The sequence below is a fragment of the Centrocercus urophasianus genome, unplaced genomic scaffold (assembly GCF_019232065.1).
Source record: "Centrocercus urophasianus isolate 14NV4802_14NV808 unplaced genomic scaffold, USGS_Curo_1.0 seq_11, whole genome shotgun sequence".
NCBI classification, from domain to species: Eukaryota; Metazoa; Chordata; class Aves; order Galliformes; family Phasianidae; genus Centrocercus; species Centrocercus urophasianus.
Genome location: NW_024884253.1, coordinates 20,756,372 through 20,772,380, shown reverse-complemented (window position 1 = coordinate 20,772,380; position 16,009 = coordinate 20,756,372). Strand labels below are relative to the sequence as shown.

Sequence of the window (16,009 nt, the reverse complement as noted above, 5' to 3'; positions counted from 1 at the left end):
TTCACAGAATCATAGAATGGTTTGGGTTGGAAGGGACCTTTAAGATCATTTAGTTCCAGCCCCCTGCTATAGGCAGGGACACCTCCCTCCAGACCAGGTTGCTCACAGCCCCATCCAGCCTGGCCTTGAATGCTTCCAGGGAGAAGGCATCCACAGCCTCACTGGACAACCTGTTCCAGCATCTCACCACCCTCACAGTAAAGAATTTCTTCCTAATATCTAGTCTAAATCTACCCTCTTTCAGCTTAAAGCCATTTCCCCTCATCTTGTTGCTACCTGCCCTTATAAAAAGTCCCTCCCAGCTTTCCTGTAGGACCCTTCAGAGACTGGAAAGCCACAATAAGGTCTCCTTGGAGCCTTCTTTTCTCCAGGCTGAATGGCCCCAGCTTTCCCAGCCAATCCTCACTGGGGAGGTGCTCTGTCCCATGCAGGAACCCTGGACACTGTGAGACCAGATTTCTGAAAAAAAGGCACACATTGGGGGTCACATTTTTTAGAGTTCATCTTTAATGCGCATGGGGAAATGAATCTGGGGAGTTCCTTCCAACACAAAAACCTCCCATTGCCTTTGATTCAGCTGTACTTACATAAAGCTCAACAACTATTAAGCCAGCTGTGGGCATTGAGCTCTTAGGAAACATGGCTCTCAGAAAACATCTTTGTTGTCATATTACCTTGGCTGAAATATTTCAAAATAACATCTACTTTTTTGTGACATCTTTGAAAACGTTTTCTGCACCAGAGAAGGCCTACTGGAAGGCTGTAGTGCAAGCCTGATATGAAGTGGTATCCACCTGTCTGTCCCATAGAATCACAGGATCACAAAATCGTAAAGGCTGGAAGGGACCTCTGAAGATCATCCAGTCCAATCCTTCTGCAAAGCAGGGTCCCTAGACCAGGTTGCACAGGTAGGTGTCCGAATGGGTTTTGAATGTCTCCAGAGGAGAATGCACAACCTCTCTGGGCAGCCGATCTCCATGGTGCTGAGGTTGCGCTCAGCTACTTTGGTGCTCACTATTCCCACCGGGACCTGTTCTTACGTGCTGATGTGCACACAGCGTGTGGGATACGCTGAGCTCTGAGCCAGAGGTGCTCCCACGGGGCTGGTGACTCAACCTCAGGAGTAGTAGAACCCTGGGGCATTCTCTGGCCTGACAGGCCCAAGAAGGTTATCCTGTCTAGAGCCGTAAGAACAAAACCCTGTAGGATCTACAGGCCGAAAACAGGGAGTGGCGAGAGCAGACGCAAACCAGCGTTCCGCGTACCGCGACGCCCGAGATATGTTGCAGGCGATGCGAATTAAAGGCGGCTCACGAACGGGGAAGCAGCCCCGCCGCTCGCTAGGCAGGAACGTCACGGCTCCCTCCCGCCGGCTGCCACGTCGAGACCGCCGGCCGCCCTGCAACGTCTCCACCGCGAGCAGGACGGGGTGGAGAGAGGAGGAGGAGCAGAAGGAGGGCGGCTGCTGAGGGGCGGGGATGGCGGCGTCGCGCTGCGGCAGGCGGCCGGCGGGGCGGTGACGTTGGCGCAGGGCGGAGGGCGGGGAGGAGGAAGAGGAGGAGACCAGGCGCTTTCGGAGCGGGGGCGGCCGCGTCCCGCGTAGCCTCCGCGCGTCTCCTTCGGGTTGCTCTCTCGGGGCCGCGATGCGTTCGGCTTGAGCTCTCCCTCCGCAGCTCTCCTGCTTCGGACCTCTGCGGGGCGAGGGGCCGCGATGGCCGCGGGCGGCTGGCAGGAGGCGGCGGCCCAGCAGGCCGAGCAGACGGCGGCCCGGGTGCGGGACGTGCTGTCGGGCGGCCTGGGCCTGCTGCGCACCGAGCTGGGCCTGGAGCTGGGCTTCGACCCCCAGGGCCTGCCCACCTGGCTCGCCCTGGCGCTCCCGGCCGCGTTGGGGCTGGCGCTGCTGGGGCTGCTCCTGGCCGCGGCCTGCGGAGGAGGGCTTCGCAAGAAGGCGGCGCGGAGCGCGGCCGAGAGGAAGGGCGACGAGGCGGTGGCCCTGACGGCCAGCGGGGGCCCGGGCAGGGCGGCGGGGCCGGGACCGGGGCTGCTGAAAGGCGACGAGCAGAAGAAGAGGAACAAGAAGAAGCTGCAGGAGAAAGCGGCGAGGGTGAGGGGCTGGGGCTCTGGGGACCAGTTCGCGCTGCTGCTCCTAGACGTGGGTCTGGGCGCCGTGAGCCCGGCTGGCATCGTCTGCGTGTGGGCTTTGTGGCACGGCGCTGCTTCGAGAGCCCGGAGCGGCAGCGAGGCGCGAGAACGCCGTGTTGGTAGTGAGTGAGAAATGCAGCGCTGCTTTCTCGAAGCGTTCTGATGGTTCTACGAATTACACGAAAGCAGTATTTATAGTTCTCTCTCTTTTTTAATCGTTATTAATCTAAAGGCTTGCTGGGTTGGGAACTGGCAGCGGAGACCTCGTTCTGGTTTAAGGCAGGAGGTGCAGCCCGGGCAGGTACAGACGGCGGCATTACGAGCCTCGTAAAAGCTGCAGTGATTCAAACTTGAAGGCGTTTTGTGGCGTCTTTTCAACAGAACGCCTTAACGTCGGTTTGGCGGTGAGCTTCCCTCGGTCGGAGTGTGTCTGACTTAGTTGGTACAGTAAGGATCATCTCCTTTAATAAGGAAATCTCTCTGAGAAGCCCCTTAAAAACAGATCGTTCCTGTCTTTTTTTAATTCTCCATATGTGCTGTGGGAGCCTGGTGTCTTTGACAGTGTTTTTGTGACAAAATTAATAGATGACAGAAATTATCAGCTCCTGGCAATTGTAGGTTAGGGACTTGAAGGAATTTCTTCAATAGCTTTTATTTTGTTGGTATGTTTGTAATCCTATTTATGTCCAAATGGATTATAGGAATGAAAGTGCAACAGATGTCCCCCGCCTGTTACAACCATGTCTTCTCATATTTTGCGCTGTAAAATCTGAATTATTTGCCTATGACCGGAAAAAGAGGTACAAAAGGAATTTGTACCCCTGTTTGATGTTTGATTCTGTGGCAATTTTGAGGCTTGAGTTTTTTTTTTGTTTTTTTTTTTTTTTTTTTAAGGTACTTTAGTTTTGGCTTCTTGTGAACAGTGCAAAAGTCTCCATGCATCACCAAGATGTCTTTGAGCAATGAGCTACTGAAACTTGCTGGAGCTGTTTGTGCAAGTTGCAGGAGGTTAAATGCAGAGTACCAAAAGGAAGAAGCACTGTGATTCAGAGTTTTTCAAATGTTACTAGGTCTCCATTTTGGAGAAGACATATTAAAGATACAGCACTTTTCATCCTCCTGAAAGGTGAAGAGATTTAACAGATCTGTTTTATTTTCTTGAAAATAGTGCCTGTTCTCAGAAATAATCCACGTTTTGCTTATTCTGTTTTTATACTGGAATTAAAATGCTATCTCTTGCAAGTCACGACTGGGGAGGCTGAGAAATTTCTCAACAGTAGGCAGTGAAGAAATACAGCATTAACTTGACAGTGCTCTGCTGTATAGGGCTTCATGAAAGCAAGCTTTGTATGTAAACTTAACTGACGATTTAGTGAGTATAAATATTGTATTGTTTCAGGCTTGGTTTTCTCAGGCAAAATAGTAAGAATTGAGGCTATGTAAGAGCAAACAGCTTTACAGCCAGAAAAGAGTAAAAATATTTTTTAGCTGTGAAGCTGTCATTCTATATTCTCAAGATCTTAAAAGTTATTTTCATAGTGCTCTGTAACCATTATTTCCATGCAAAATTTGGGGGGGGTGGGAAACAACTTTCTCAAAAAAGAAAATGCATAAACTAAATCATTAACTATAGTGCAAATAGGTTTCTAACAGCAGTGAAGTTCAGTAGGCCTGCCTTGTGTTCATTACCCAACATAAGCTCATAAGGACCGACTCGTGTTTGCACGTCCCGGTGTTTTCTGACTTAGTTTCACAATGAAGAACTTACAGGAGAACTTTGTGAATTTAAAAATGGAACAGAAATTCCTACCAAAGGCTGCATGTTGGTTTTCATGTTGTATTTTTTCTATACTGTGCTGCTGGTGATGAGGTCTGTGGAGGAAAAAGAGTAAGCCTATTATCAGTAGATTTACCAGAGGGCTTGCCATACCAGAGTCTAGATTTCCATTACAGGTATTACAGAAAGCTTAGCGCAACTGGTCTGCAGCATTAAAAAGCGCACTCCAGATGTCTAATTAAAAGCTGTAGGGTTACTTTAACGTAGAGTTACTGAGCTCATTGTATGACAGTGATGCGTAACTCTCGTCAGTCAGGCTCAGAAACATTCTTTGCTGTACCCTTTCCAAGGAGGAATATCACTGTCTTGTTTCATGAGTTTAGCTCTGTTCAGCTCTTTTATGGGTACTGTACAATCTAACTGATATTGTTAGTGAAATAAATTTAGTTCAGTAGTGCTGAGTGGACTGGTTGCAGCAGCAGTGATGGGGTTGTGTTTGTTTACTTGCTGTGGATAGACTGAGATAAAATGAAGCTTTATGGTTTAGCATTCATTAACGTTTCTTAAACCTTCAGTAGAAAAAGGTGGAATCTGTTCTTAGGTGGTATCTTCACAATCTGAAAAACGCCATGGAAACTTTAGAATAATTCTCTTCTGTTTTCTGCTATAGCTTGTAAAAAAAAAAAATAATAATAATATTTTTACGTGTGCACAAAAATACCAAACTAGCAATTTATTTCCTGTAGGTTAAAGTGTACCTGTATAGTAAAGGCTACATGCTAATGCTTGCTTTCAGTACAGGCGTTGGCATTCATTTGCGAAAGCTTTCTATTTGGCCTCCTTGAAAGAACTTCTTGGACTACGCTTTTTGCACCTAGAAATATGCTGCATAAAGGCTTTTTCATACTTCCAACTGATACTCGCATGTTGTGCCTGTCAGATTGCAGGAGGAGAGAGGCTGTCGGATTGTCTGGTGCTTCAAGGGAAAATAGCTTTGTTGCTTTCTTAAAAGCTTATAGGAAATAGTGGTAAATGGATTCTTTCATTGGCCGAAAATACTGTCGGTAGGCATAGCTCTATAATGTGTAACTAAGGACTAATAAGACCCTGTAAAACTCAAATGACAGTAATTTCATTTCTGCTTTAAGTGTGAAACTGAGGTATCCATAGCACTGTACTGTATTGAAAGAACACTATTTTTTTTATTTTAGCACTCAATCTCAGCAATACCTTTGTTCTACTTCTGGATTATTTTAACACCCTCTATAGGGAGTATGGGATGAGAAAGGTTTATTTAAACAGTGGAGTTCTAAGCTCAGCAGGCAAGTTCAGAAGTTTGTTTGGAAATGAATATTATAGGCAGCATCATTCCTGCTCTGACATTATTTCACGTCTTCCTGTAGCTGTTTGAATCAGACAGAAGAAGATGATATATAATAAACTGCAGCAATTGGATGAATTAATATTGTTGATGGAAGTTGGGTATGTATCACTGTGAAGTCTTAAGCTTTGCCTTTTAGGCTGTTGTTGCATTTTTAAAAGAAATGCCCTTGAATACTATGGAGAAGCTTCTGCTACTGTTATATCCAAAAATGGTCACATGAATTTTGCTTAAAAGTCTATGATTCATCTGTGGGCAGGAATAAAATGTGGAAAGCTTCCACCGAGAAGGCAGATATTACAAATATTCAGGGAGAAATGCGGTTTCTGTGAGAGTATGGATTTTAGAACGTACTTGTGATGGCTGCTGTTTAGGTGATCAGATGATCGAACAGTGTTTCAAGTGGTCAGTGGTTTTAAGTGGGTGAGTGTTTGTGGAGGGTTCTTACTGGGTGTGAATTAGTTTATTTCCTCTGAGAAATGGCTGTTTGTTTTCGAAAGTGAGCATTAAAACTTAAATTGAAATGTTGATAAAGTGTGATTTTTCGCGCTGAAGGTATGTATGTTATACCAAAGAAGCAAAGCAAAGCCCTGTGCAGAACTAAAAGAAGTCAGCGGGCTGTGAACATCTCTGAAGCAATTCTGAGAGCAGATGTGGCAGCTCTCCTCTCTAGATACAGTGCTGAATAACCCACATTCTTCCTTCAGACTTGAAACATCGTGGGTATTGCCATAGATTAAAAGGCATCCTGCCACTGACAGCAGAGCTGTATGGCATCTAGAGGAAATCAGGTTCAAGAACTCACGCTGGCTATGGGTTATTTTCCAAGATTGAATGTCAACTCCTTGGTGTCTCTGTGGAGCCTTGTTCTGGGAGCTTTGTGAGAGGAACTTCTGGATGGTTCTGAGATGCAGTTCTAGAAAATATCTTTCATTTTCAGAATGCTGAAGGATCTGTTGCAAGTTAGATACAAAAAGCCTAATTTAAGGCAGGTTATTGCAAAGGAGGAGTTGAGTGACCTGATCTTTCAATTTCTATTAATAGGTACAAAATAACAAGCTGGCATGCTAGCCGGCTACAGTAAGCAATACTATGATATGCTCTGGTGAGAGCATGCCAAGGGTGCTCTGTAAGCATAATATAGCATGGCAAGACATAATTCCAGTTAAAGTGGGGAGTGGTGTGATGCAGAGGTAAGGTAGCTCATGTTTTTTAATAAACAAAATAATGATAATACGTGAATTTGTTTAAGCTTCTTTGAATTGATTTAAACAGGAAACATTTTTGCCCCGGACAGTAAAGCAACTGTGGAGTAGTTATTTGTGCTTATCATGCTAAATTAGGTGAAAGTTTGATGCAGAAATCATTATGAATAACAAGAAACTTGTGTAGACACAGTATCAATTAATACCTTTGAAAATTGATTTTCACCCAATTAGGTTAGTGTCTAGCAGAATAATACTTTAGATCATTGTGTTTCTGCGTAGACAGTGTGCAAGCTAAAGCATTTGCTTTTCCTGCCAAAGGTGATGATCAGACTAATGGCTGTGCAGAGTTTAACTTCATTATCATGGCAACTTTTGGAAAGTAATACATGCCAGTTTCCTTCCCTTTATTACTATGTGAGGGGAAAATGGTAGGCTAACAAAGTCTGACTGTCTGAACAGAAAAATGGGGATAGCCTTTGTTCATGCTGCATGTTTGACTTCTGATCTATGTTCTATGAAGTTGAACTTGTGAAGGAAGTGAGGGTTATGCACAGATTTGGAGAATAAAGTGCAGAAATTTGTTCAAGCTAGGAGTAATTTAGAAAAATTCGAGCTCATTCCTGAACTGCCACAAAGTACTAAATATGCTCATTTAATGACTTAATTTGCAACACATGCAGATGTAGCTGTTCTGAAAGCTAGTAACTTCTTGAAATTTGCATTTTGATTAGTAATTCCTGTGAGGACGGAGATAAAATGAAGGAACTTCTGTTTTGTTTCCATTCTCATTTGTACATTTGGTAAATGTGCAATTGCTGCGAATACCTCGAGTCCTTATCCAAAATTCCCTGTGCTCACAGGTACTTCTCAGTCAACAAACAGTTGTTTCAGTAATTATGTTGCTCAAGCTTTGCTGCTTCTGCTTTCTCCAGTTTTTTTATTAACTGCCCTTCTTGTTTGTGCAGCCTAATGGACGGTCTTTCCTTGATGTATCTGAGGACGAAGTGGTACAGCCCGTCCGTAAGGAAAATACAAAGCAGCCGTCGGATGCAGAAAAGAAGAATGAAAAGGTCAGTTATGGGTTTGAAATGAAAACGTGGAAGTTTAATGCACATCGCTTCAATATCGTGTAGCTCTGCTTGTGATTGGAATTCCTACTGCTTATATATGAGCAAGGGGACGTGTTTCTTGCTATGAAGAGCAATAATCTAATGTGTTGGAAAGAGCCAGCAGTATTTTCTTAACTTCTGAGGTCATGCCTTATCATGGGTCATTTGCATCAAGCAAAATAAACCCCATGCTGAACGCTGATAACATTTTAGCAATTTGGAAATGTTAATCCTAGAGAAATTAAGTTTGTTTAATCATTGCTGGCTTCTGTGGAGGTACAGTGTAATGATAGTATTGTTAAGTGGCACAACAATAGAGGAACTACTATTGAAGGGATTGAGACCTTGTGCTTGCTTATTTCTTTTGTCAGATGTATCCACTAGTGTTTGGAGATCTTAATTTCTGGTGACAAATAAGGGCTTTGAAGTCTGGTTCGAGCTTTTTGTTATGCAAATTGAGCAGCTGTGTTAGAACATCCTTTTCCAAGCACAATCTGTAGCTTTGCATAGAAGGTAACTATACTAAGTGTTTGGTTTGTTGTTGGTTTTTTTTCCCCCAAGGACCAGTCTCCTCTAGCTTTATCAGAAATGCTCTCCCTCCTAGGCAACATAAGTGGATTTATGGTAGGCCTCTGACCAAAAATTTTATTTTGGTTCTTTTTGATAACATTGTATGTGAAATTTTCCTTCTGGCCTGGATTTCTGAAGATGCGTAATAGATATCCTGGCTTGTGCTGCAGTGAAGACTAGGCTGTCAGTTTTGTTCTGATCTGGTAAAGGTTGTTGGTTTTCTTTGTATTCTTGTGTAATAGGGCTGATTAAAAAATCACTATTTAAAAAAATATATATACATACACATATTTTGACAAAGTAATGTAACTCAAATCGTTTGATATATTTAAGCATAAATTAATAGAATCATTTTCTTCAAAAATGCGTTTGCTTTGCCTTTACTGAGAAGTACTGGAAAGAGAAATTAGTATGCTCAAGCAGTCAGAAAACAGTATTTAGTTACTGTAATGAGTTTAGCTCACTCAAGCTCTTTAAGTTGCTTGCCTTTTTTTTTTTGTTTGTTTTGCAGTTAGTATGTTGGCTAAAGCACAAACTGTACCTGTGAGTTAACTGTATCGTGTCAGTTGGCTGTAGAGCTCTGAAAGCTTTCATCATTGCAAACAGGCTTCTCTGTGAAATGGCTTTGCCTTAAAATTTCATGCAGCACGCTGCTTTTTCTTCTCCATGAGTCACATATCAGATTGACTTTGTGGGGTTTTTTTTCAAGGGCAGAAGAAAATGGGATCCTAAAGGAGTAACTGCATTTATATTCTTAACTTTCACTTTATCTTAAGTGGCTTTCCCAGTAGGTAAAGTGTTTAAATACTCAACTTGAGCCTTACCGTAAAATTGCCAGCATAGTAATGTGAATTTTGAAATGTTGAACTGAAGCTGCAGCTCTGTGAAGTCAGTACATAGATTCTTATGCTCCTTCCCCAGATTAGGTTTTCATAGCTCTTTGAGGAAGCCTGGGAAAGCATATTTGCCTCAGGAATTGATTGTTGCCCTTCAGTTAAAAACAGCCCCAAGAACTTGCTGTAAGCTACGTGTAACTTTACAGACATCTAATTATTTGGTTAAGCCTCTTGGGGCATCTGTTGTGTTTGTGACATTATATGCCTGCTAAGGAGAATGTTGGGGGTCCTGTGTAGGTGTTCTTTCTTTGTATGGCTTTAGGTGGGTGGTGTAAGTTGATGGCTGGGATTTAAGCAGTGCGTGTGCGTAGATATATGTGAATATATATATATTATATATATATATTATCTGTGACCTGAAGGGTATGATTTTTATGTTACTGCTGTGCTTTAATATATGCTTTTGGTGAAAAACAGCACTTTGCTTGTTTTAGTATTTCTTACCTTTCTCAGCGTTGTGAGGTTCGTGGATGTTTTTCACAATAGATGCTGCTTCTTGTTCTGCTTTGTGAGGAGGGGAAGCTTTGGATGATGGCTCAGTTGTGGTTGTTTCATACAGTTCATCATTTCGACACTGAATAGTTTCTTCCCTTTTTTCCATTTTAGTGACTTGCATGGTACAGAGTGCTTTAGTTTTTAGTATGTGGAACTTAAAAAGAGTCAAAAAAAAGTATTTTCTAATGAGACTGTAAGATCTTAGAAGCCTGTTCTGTTTGTCAGTACACAAAACTGCCTTGTCTTGAATACTAGAAATAAACAGCCCATTGGGGATGAAGAAGAAAGGCTTATTTTTCTATAGTTTGTTCTTGTGGGTTGTGGGGCTGGGGTGGGAGCATTTGTTTTACAGACCTAAGTTTTGGCCAGCCTGCCAAGTTCCTCATATTCTCTTTGGCTGGTGGCAGACCCAACACTGGCAGCTTTCTGTGTTGCAGAAGCTGACACTTTGAATGAGTAGGATTCTTGCAAAATGATTGGCTTGTTTTCTCAAAAACATTTGATGTCTTTAACCTTTGGCAGTCAGTTTGTAACTAAGATAATAATGGCTGTTACAGCACCAGTTTTGCAGGTGATGAATAAGTGGTACCTAATTATAGTTCTAGCTTTAGAGATTCAGCTGTAGTGACTGAGGCTAAGAAAGCAAGTATCTTTTCAATACTTAAATCATTGACTTTTTGAAAAACAAACCTTGTTTTCAAACCTGCAAAACACTGGATTTTCATGAGAAGTGTAAAACTTGTTTCTCTGTAAAATCAAGTTATTTAAGAAACTGAAGTTATAACTTAGCTGTTTAAGATGACTGCTTCTCTATCTGAAAGACCTGTGATGACTTCTGAGATGTTCCCTTAGTATCAAAGGACAGATGAGCAGTGATGGCTTTGTGGACATCTCTCAACTTCCAATCTCAATGTAGCTGAGAATGGAAAATGAATATACGATAAAGTCACCAATCTCCTTTCAAATTAAGTTGAAAGAAGCAAGCCATAATGGTTTTTCATGTTGTCTGCTGTCATTTTTAATTCTTTACTTGGGAAGTGCTCTGGCAGGTAATCTGGGTTATTCATGTTTTTGGAACCACTTCTTCCCAGATTGCTTTTGAAACTGGCCCTACTTTTTTGGGGACTCCAGAAGCTAAATAGCCAGTATGTGGGTAAATGTAGTCTGCTGAGCAAACTTGGAAGATAATTCTGTTTGTATGCATATTATGCAGTAAGCAGTGAGTTAACTGCTCTGGTCACTTCTGTAAGTGCTACAGGTATGTTGATACAGCACTGCATACAACCAGTGGTATTTGTATTAGCTGTGGCACTGCATCAACAAGCTGTGCTGCTATCAGTATCAATGTTGAAGCTATGTGATTGTTTTGGAGCATGCTACTCAAAGGCATGTACATTACATAGCAGTTTGGAGCCATGAGATATCTACTGCAACTGTAGTGTTAACTTGGTTGTTAGCAATCCTAGAGAGATAGATATTCAAAAAGAGTATATCAAAGACTTGCAAATTGTGTGGTCTGAACTCAAGTGAAAAGCAGGCAATTAGGCTTTGCCCAGTTATTAGGCTTGCTCTGAATGTCCAGAAAGACACTGGTATGCTGGGAATACTGTTAGTATATTCATACAAAAAAAGTGAAACAGTGAGAGCTGGAGCTTAATTGAGTAAATAGCCTTCTCTCTTTAACAACTCGCTTTTTTTTTTTCATTGAGATTTATCTAGTAGTTCTTCACTAGATTGAAAAGCTTTTCAGCATTGTCTTTTCTTTCCAAGAAGGCAAGCAAGTCATTTTGTCATCACTTTAGCTTATCAAAACATTAAATTCTGGGGCTTTTCTATGTTATACTCTCTTTTGATTCTTGTGTCATTTTTCTTTTTCTTTTTCCTCCTTCAACTACCTGTTGCACCAAAACTACTGGCAAAGGTTGTCATCTCTGTTCCTATTCGTTTACTTCTGACTGTATAGCTAAGAAGCAATGACAGTAGAAACCTTAATATAAACAAACAAACTGTATATATATTGTATGGGCTGCAGTCATAGTTGCAATTTTGAAGTCATTTTCCATGCTGGAGTTCTCTTAACTTTTTTTAAAGATGTCACTGGCCTTCTTTAGTGACTGAAGGAACTGGGGCTGTTTTGTCTGAGCAAAAGGAGGCTGAGGGGAGACCTTACTGCTCTCTTCCAATATCTGAAAGGTGCTTACAGTGAGAGCGGGGTTGGTCTCTTCTCACTGGTGACAGGTGAGGGGAAATGGCCTCAAGTTGTGCCAGGGTAAGTTTAGGTTGGATATCAGGAAACACCCCTTTACAGAAGGGTTGTTAAGCACTGCAATAGGCTCCCCAGGGAGGTGGTTGAGTCACCATCCCCCAGATGTGTTTAAAAACTGTTTGGATGTGGTGCTCAGGGACGTGATTTAGTGGAGAGTTTTTAGAGGTAGGGTGGTATGGTCAGGTTGTGGTTGGACTCAGTGATCTTTAAGGTCTTTTCCAAGCTGAGCAGTTCTATGATTCTATGATTCTTTTATTCTTCACATAGAGCGCTATACACATTTTGCTAGAGTGGAATCTTTCTGCCAAATAGTACATATTCCTCTGTGATTAGAACTCTCCCAGCTTAGCTTCTTCCTCTGGGATTTGTACTCTGTAGAATAAGTGCTTGCTCCTAACACTTGCATACTGTGCAAGTCTTTCATGTCCCTCAGCAATCTTAGTTCGTTTAGGAATTGGTATTTTTTGGTACATTTTTCATTTTCAACTGTCTGCACAGGAGGTTTTAAGGAAAATCTATTCAAATTTGCCTGTGTTCTACTGATTGTTTTTTGTTTGTTTGTTTTGAAAATCTAAATTGCTGTAGTGTTCGCTAAGTAATTAAGATAATGCTTTTTTTCTTTCCCTAGTCAAAGAAGAAAAAGAAATCAAAGGGAGATGCTAAAACAGCTCCGGATTCATCACGTCTAGATGGAAAGGAAGCTGATGAAGGTACAGAGCACAAAATGTAGTTAGGTTTATTTTGATTTCTGTGCTACTTAAGAACTACTTGCATGTGATTCAGTAATGGGAAACTCATTTTGTCATACCTATGGAATTCTGTTAAATCTGATGTTAATGGAAATCTGATCTTTGAAACAAGTTTGTTGAGTTGTTAGTGAAGCAGTTGCAGTTGTTAAACTTACAGAAACTGAGAGTAGTCACAAATAATAGCTCATTTTATCCATGTTTGCTTTGTAAGGCAGATTATTGCATTGCATCCAGAACAACACTTACCTTTGGCCAGTCATTCGTTTTCTCAGACTAATGCTGAAGTTGACTGCCATGTCTGTGATTATTTATTTTTTTAAACTGAACCTGTTTTCAGTCTTCAGCTTGATAGGAAACAAGGTAAAACTGTCATTTTTTTTCTCTTTAACTTTGTGATGTTTTCACTTTGGGGAACATTTTAGGAACCTGGGAAACGAAAATCAGTAACAGAGAAAAGCGTCAGCAGCGCAAGCGAGACAAGGTGATGACTGATGGTGGTTCAGGAGAATCAAATCTCCAGGGGACAGAGAACACAGCTGCTGTGTCCATTGAACAACTCATGCCCCCACCATCACTTCCAGTTGGTCTCAGAAAAAGTAAAGGTATGATGGTTTAGAGATTTCTGGAAAACGCTTGAATGCTTAAATAGTGACTGTGTTGGAAGTATAGTTGGTATATTTGGAGATGTAACTCAAGAGAAGATTATTTCAAGCCATGTAAAGATTAGTTTTCAGTGTTCAGAAATGCCATTTTTTGAGCCACTCGTGGGAGAGCTCAGGGGAAGGCATTCTGGGGTAAATGGCAGAGGCAGGCCATACATCTCTACTCCCATGTTTGTGCGCCACTGACTCTGACCTTGATGATCCTGGAAGCTTCAAACTCACCCACAGCACTTGCAGCCAGCACCAGTTTCTCAAATTATTGATTATTTCCTTGTGGCAAGATCATGCCTATGAGTTCTCTACTGAGGTCATTTACTGCTTAACATGTAGACTTTTGTTTCAGTAGTGCCTGGATTGAAGTGATTCATGGTGGTGGGGCATCTGGCTGAAGTTCAGTAGTCAGTTGTGGCAGCTAAGGTTTCAATAGGGAAATGTAAGCTTTTGTGGCTGCTGCTGTTTCAGAAAGTTGCATGGGTTTAAAGAGTGTGTAGGCATAGGAACTCATATTTGGCTGTAGCTGAGCAGAAGCTAGAAGAATACAGGCATAGTTCAGCTTTGTAGCATACTTTTAGCCTGTCAATACATTTGGCTCTCTAATTTCATGAAACTTGTTGTTCTAGGAAAGTGACAAGAAGACCAAACCTAGCTACTGTCTTGTACTTTAGAATAATATATTGAAACTTCCATGCTTTAATGATTTGGTTTTTTTAACTGATGCTTGTTTGCACCAGTGGCTTGCTCTTTGAAAATTGGATCAGTTGTTTCCAGTTTTCCTTATTTTATCCATTTATGTACAAACATCTTCAACAAATAACTCCAGCTGTAGGTATTTCTGGCAGTGCATGACTACTGTAACCTCTTTAGACAGAGCCCCCTGTGCATATGTTCTAAGGTATCACTGTACCAGATCAATATGAAAAGAATCAGTTATGTCTCGTGTTGTCGTGGTAAGGCAAAGGTTAGAAATAGCTTTATGTTTCTGAGCTACTTAGAGCTTCCCTTGGTTGGAAACTTGCAGCTTCTGTTTTGGATTTCTGCTCCTTGTTCTTAAGGAAGCCATAGCTAGAATGATTTGAAATGTGCAGTTACTGGCTGTATAGGCCTGTAATGGTCTTCAAGTGTTTAATCTGTCTATAAGAATCAACGGTATGAGAAACAGAGCATTATTTTTATTCTTGAGTTCCCTGGAAATAGCTTCATTTACTTTGAGGTACTGATAATTGTGTTTTCTTTAGATATCTAAATAATGAATGCTCACATGTTTGCTGGTCTTTGCAAAAACATACTCTAGCTCTGTCTCCTACCTCTTTTCCAGGTGATACTCTTTTGAATGTGCAAGTTAGCAGCTCTAAACCTTCAAAGGGGGAATCGTCAGTTCCACAAGGTAAAAGGTTTTTGTTGCTAGGCATCCTAATTAACTGGAAATGCGTTTTAAGGAAGTGAAAACAAACTGTCAGTGCAGGATGTTGCATGGTTACTAATTTAGAACTCTATTATACAGCTGGCTTTTTTAGCTATGCAGATGTTATATTTCTAAGTTGCAGGTGGTGCTTAACATGTGGAAAGTGATCTTACATCTATTGGGGTGTATAAAACAAAAAGTGCCTAGAAATTTCATGCAGATTATCTGCTGCACACGTTACTTACAGAACAATAAAGCTTATTCTCAAGCTCTGGTTAAAAATCCCCTTGTGCTAGTTTTTCAAACTTACTTTTTTCCGTTAATGAGTTACTGACATAAAGAATTAATATATGTTAACTTACTTCAAAGATAAGTCCTGATTTTCATAGTTTGCACTCATTGCAGGTTATGCATGCTTGGGTTATTCAGCTCTTTCCATTCTCCTTTGAGAAACGTGCTGTAAATGCTTTCATTTTGAGAATGACTTTATTTGTCATGTGTAATTTCGCATGTTAGACTATGATTTGGGTGGTGAATCTTAGTGGCTTCTTGATAAGAGACATCGACGTGGTGGTGATTAAATTTTGGTATTGTGAACAAAGGTGATTGTTTTTCACAGCCAACACTCATAGTATTTCTTTAACCAAGAACACTCATTGTGTTTAAGGCAAGTCAACAGATGAGCTATTGAAAGCACCCAGGTCCAGAGTGCATCACTGCTAGTTCTTGAGAGCTTTGATTCACGTGCTGACTTCATGGACCATAGCTCAGAAAGGAGAAGCCATATTCTACAGAGCTTCAAAGCTCTGTAGGAGGCAATGATTTAAGTTGCAGTAAGGAGTATTCTGACTGGGCATGAGAAGGAAAATTCTTAGTAAGTTTGCCCAGAGGTGGTTTGAACTCTCAGCCTTAATGATTTCCAGAACTTGAGTAAAGTGATAAAACTTTGAAGTTAACTGTACATCAGTTAGCAGAAGGTGGAGTTTAGTGACTAGAGATAATAATGATAGAGATCCATTCCAACCTTAAGTTTTCTGTAATTTCTGTGAAAAGTTGCTGGTTGTACAAAAAATGTATGTAAGTGATGTGAGAACAGTTTGATAAACACAATCAGACTTTTACTTTAGGACTTCAGCTGTCTTCTTGCAAGGCTGCAAAACAGTTGCTTTACCAGCTATGCTATAGTTTCTGTGTGTTTGCTATTTCTGTTGTCTTCTGTGAGATGTTTATTGATGGAATGTAACAGCTCTGGAGTTGGGTAGATAAAGAGCAGTAGTTCTAGATACAGGGATTGGGATGTTACAGATGTCTGTGTTTGGAAATAGGATTTGTCTAGGAACACGTAGTAACAA

At 41.4% G+C, this 16,009-nt stretch overlaps 1 protein-coding gene across 2 annotated transcripts in view; it reads left to right on the top strand.

Annotated features, from left to right (window-relative positions):
- Positions 1-1,575: 1,575 nt before the first annotated feature.
- MTDH (metadherin) overlaps positions 1,576-16,009 on the top strand; it is a 29,895-nt gene continuing 15,461 nt past the window's right edge. The window contains exons 1-5 of one of the 2 annotated variants that reach the window (XM_042838279.1): positions 1,576-2,104; positions 7,474-7,578; positions 12,473-12,554; positions 13,016-13,195; positions 14,571-14,639. In XM_042838279.1, coding sequence (XP_042694213.1) covers positions 1,712-2,104; positions 7,474-7,578; positions 12,473-12,554; positions 13,016-13,195; positions 14,571-14,639 — 829 coding nt within the window. In that variant the 5' untranslated portion in view covers positions 1,576-1,711. The remainder of the gene's footprint in view (positions 2,105-7,473; positions 7,579-12,472; positions 12,555-13,015; positions 13,196-14,570; positions 14,640-16,009) is intronic. The other variant, XM_042838270.1, reaches the window with a different exon arrangement.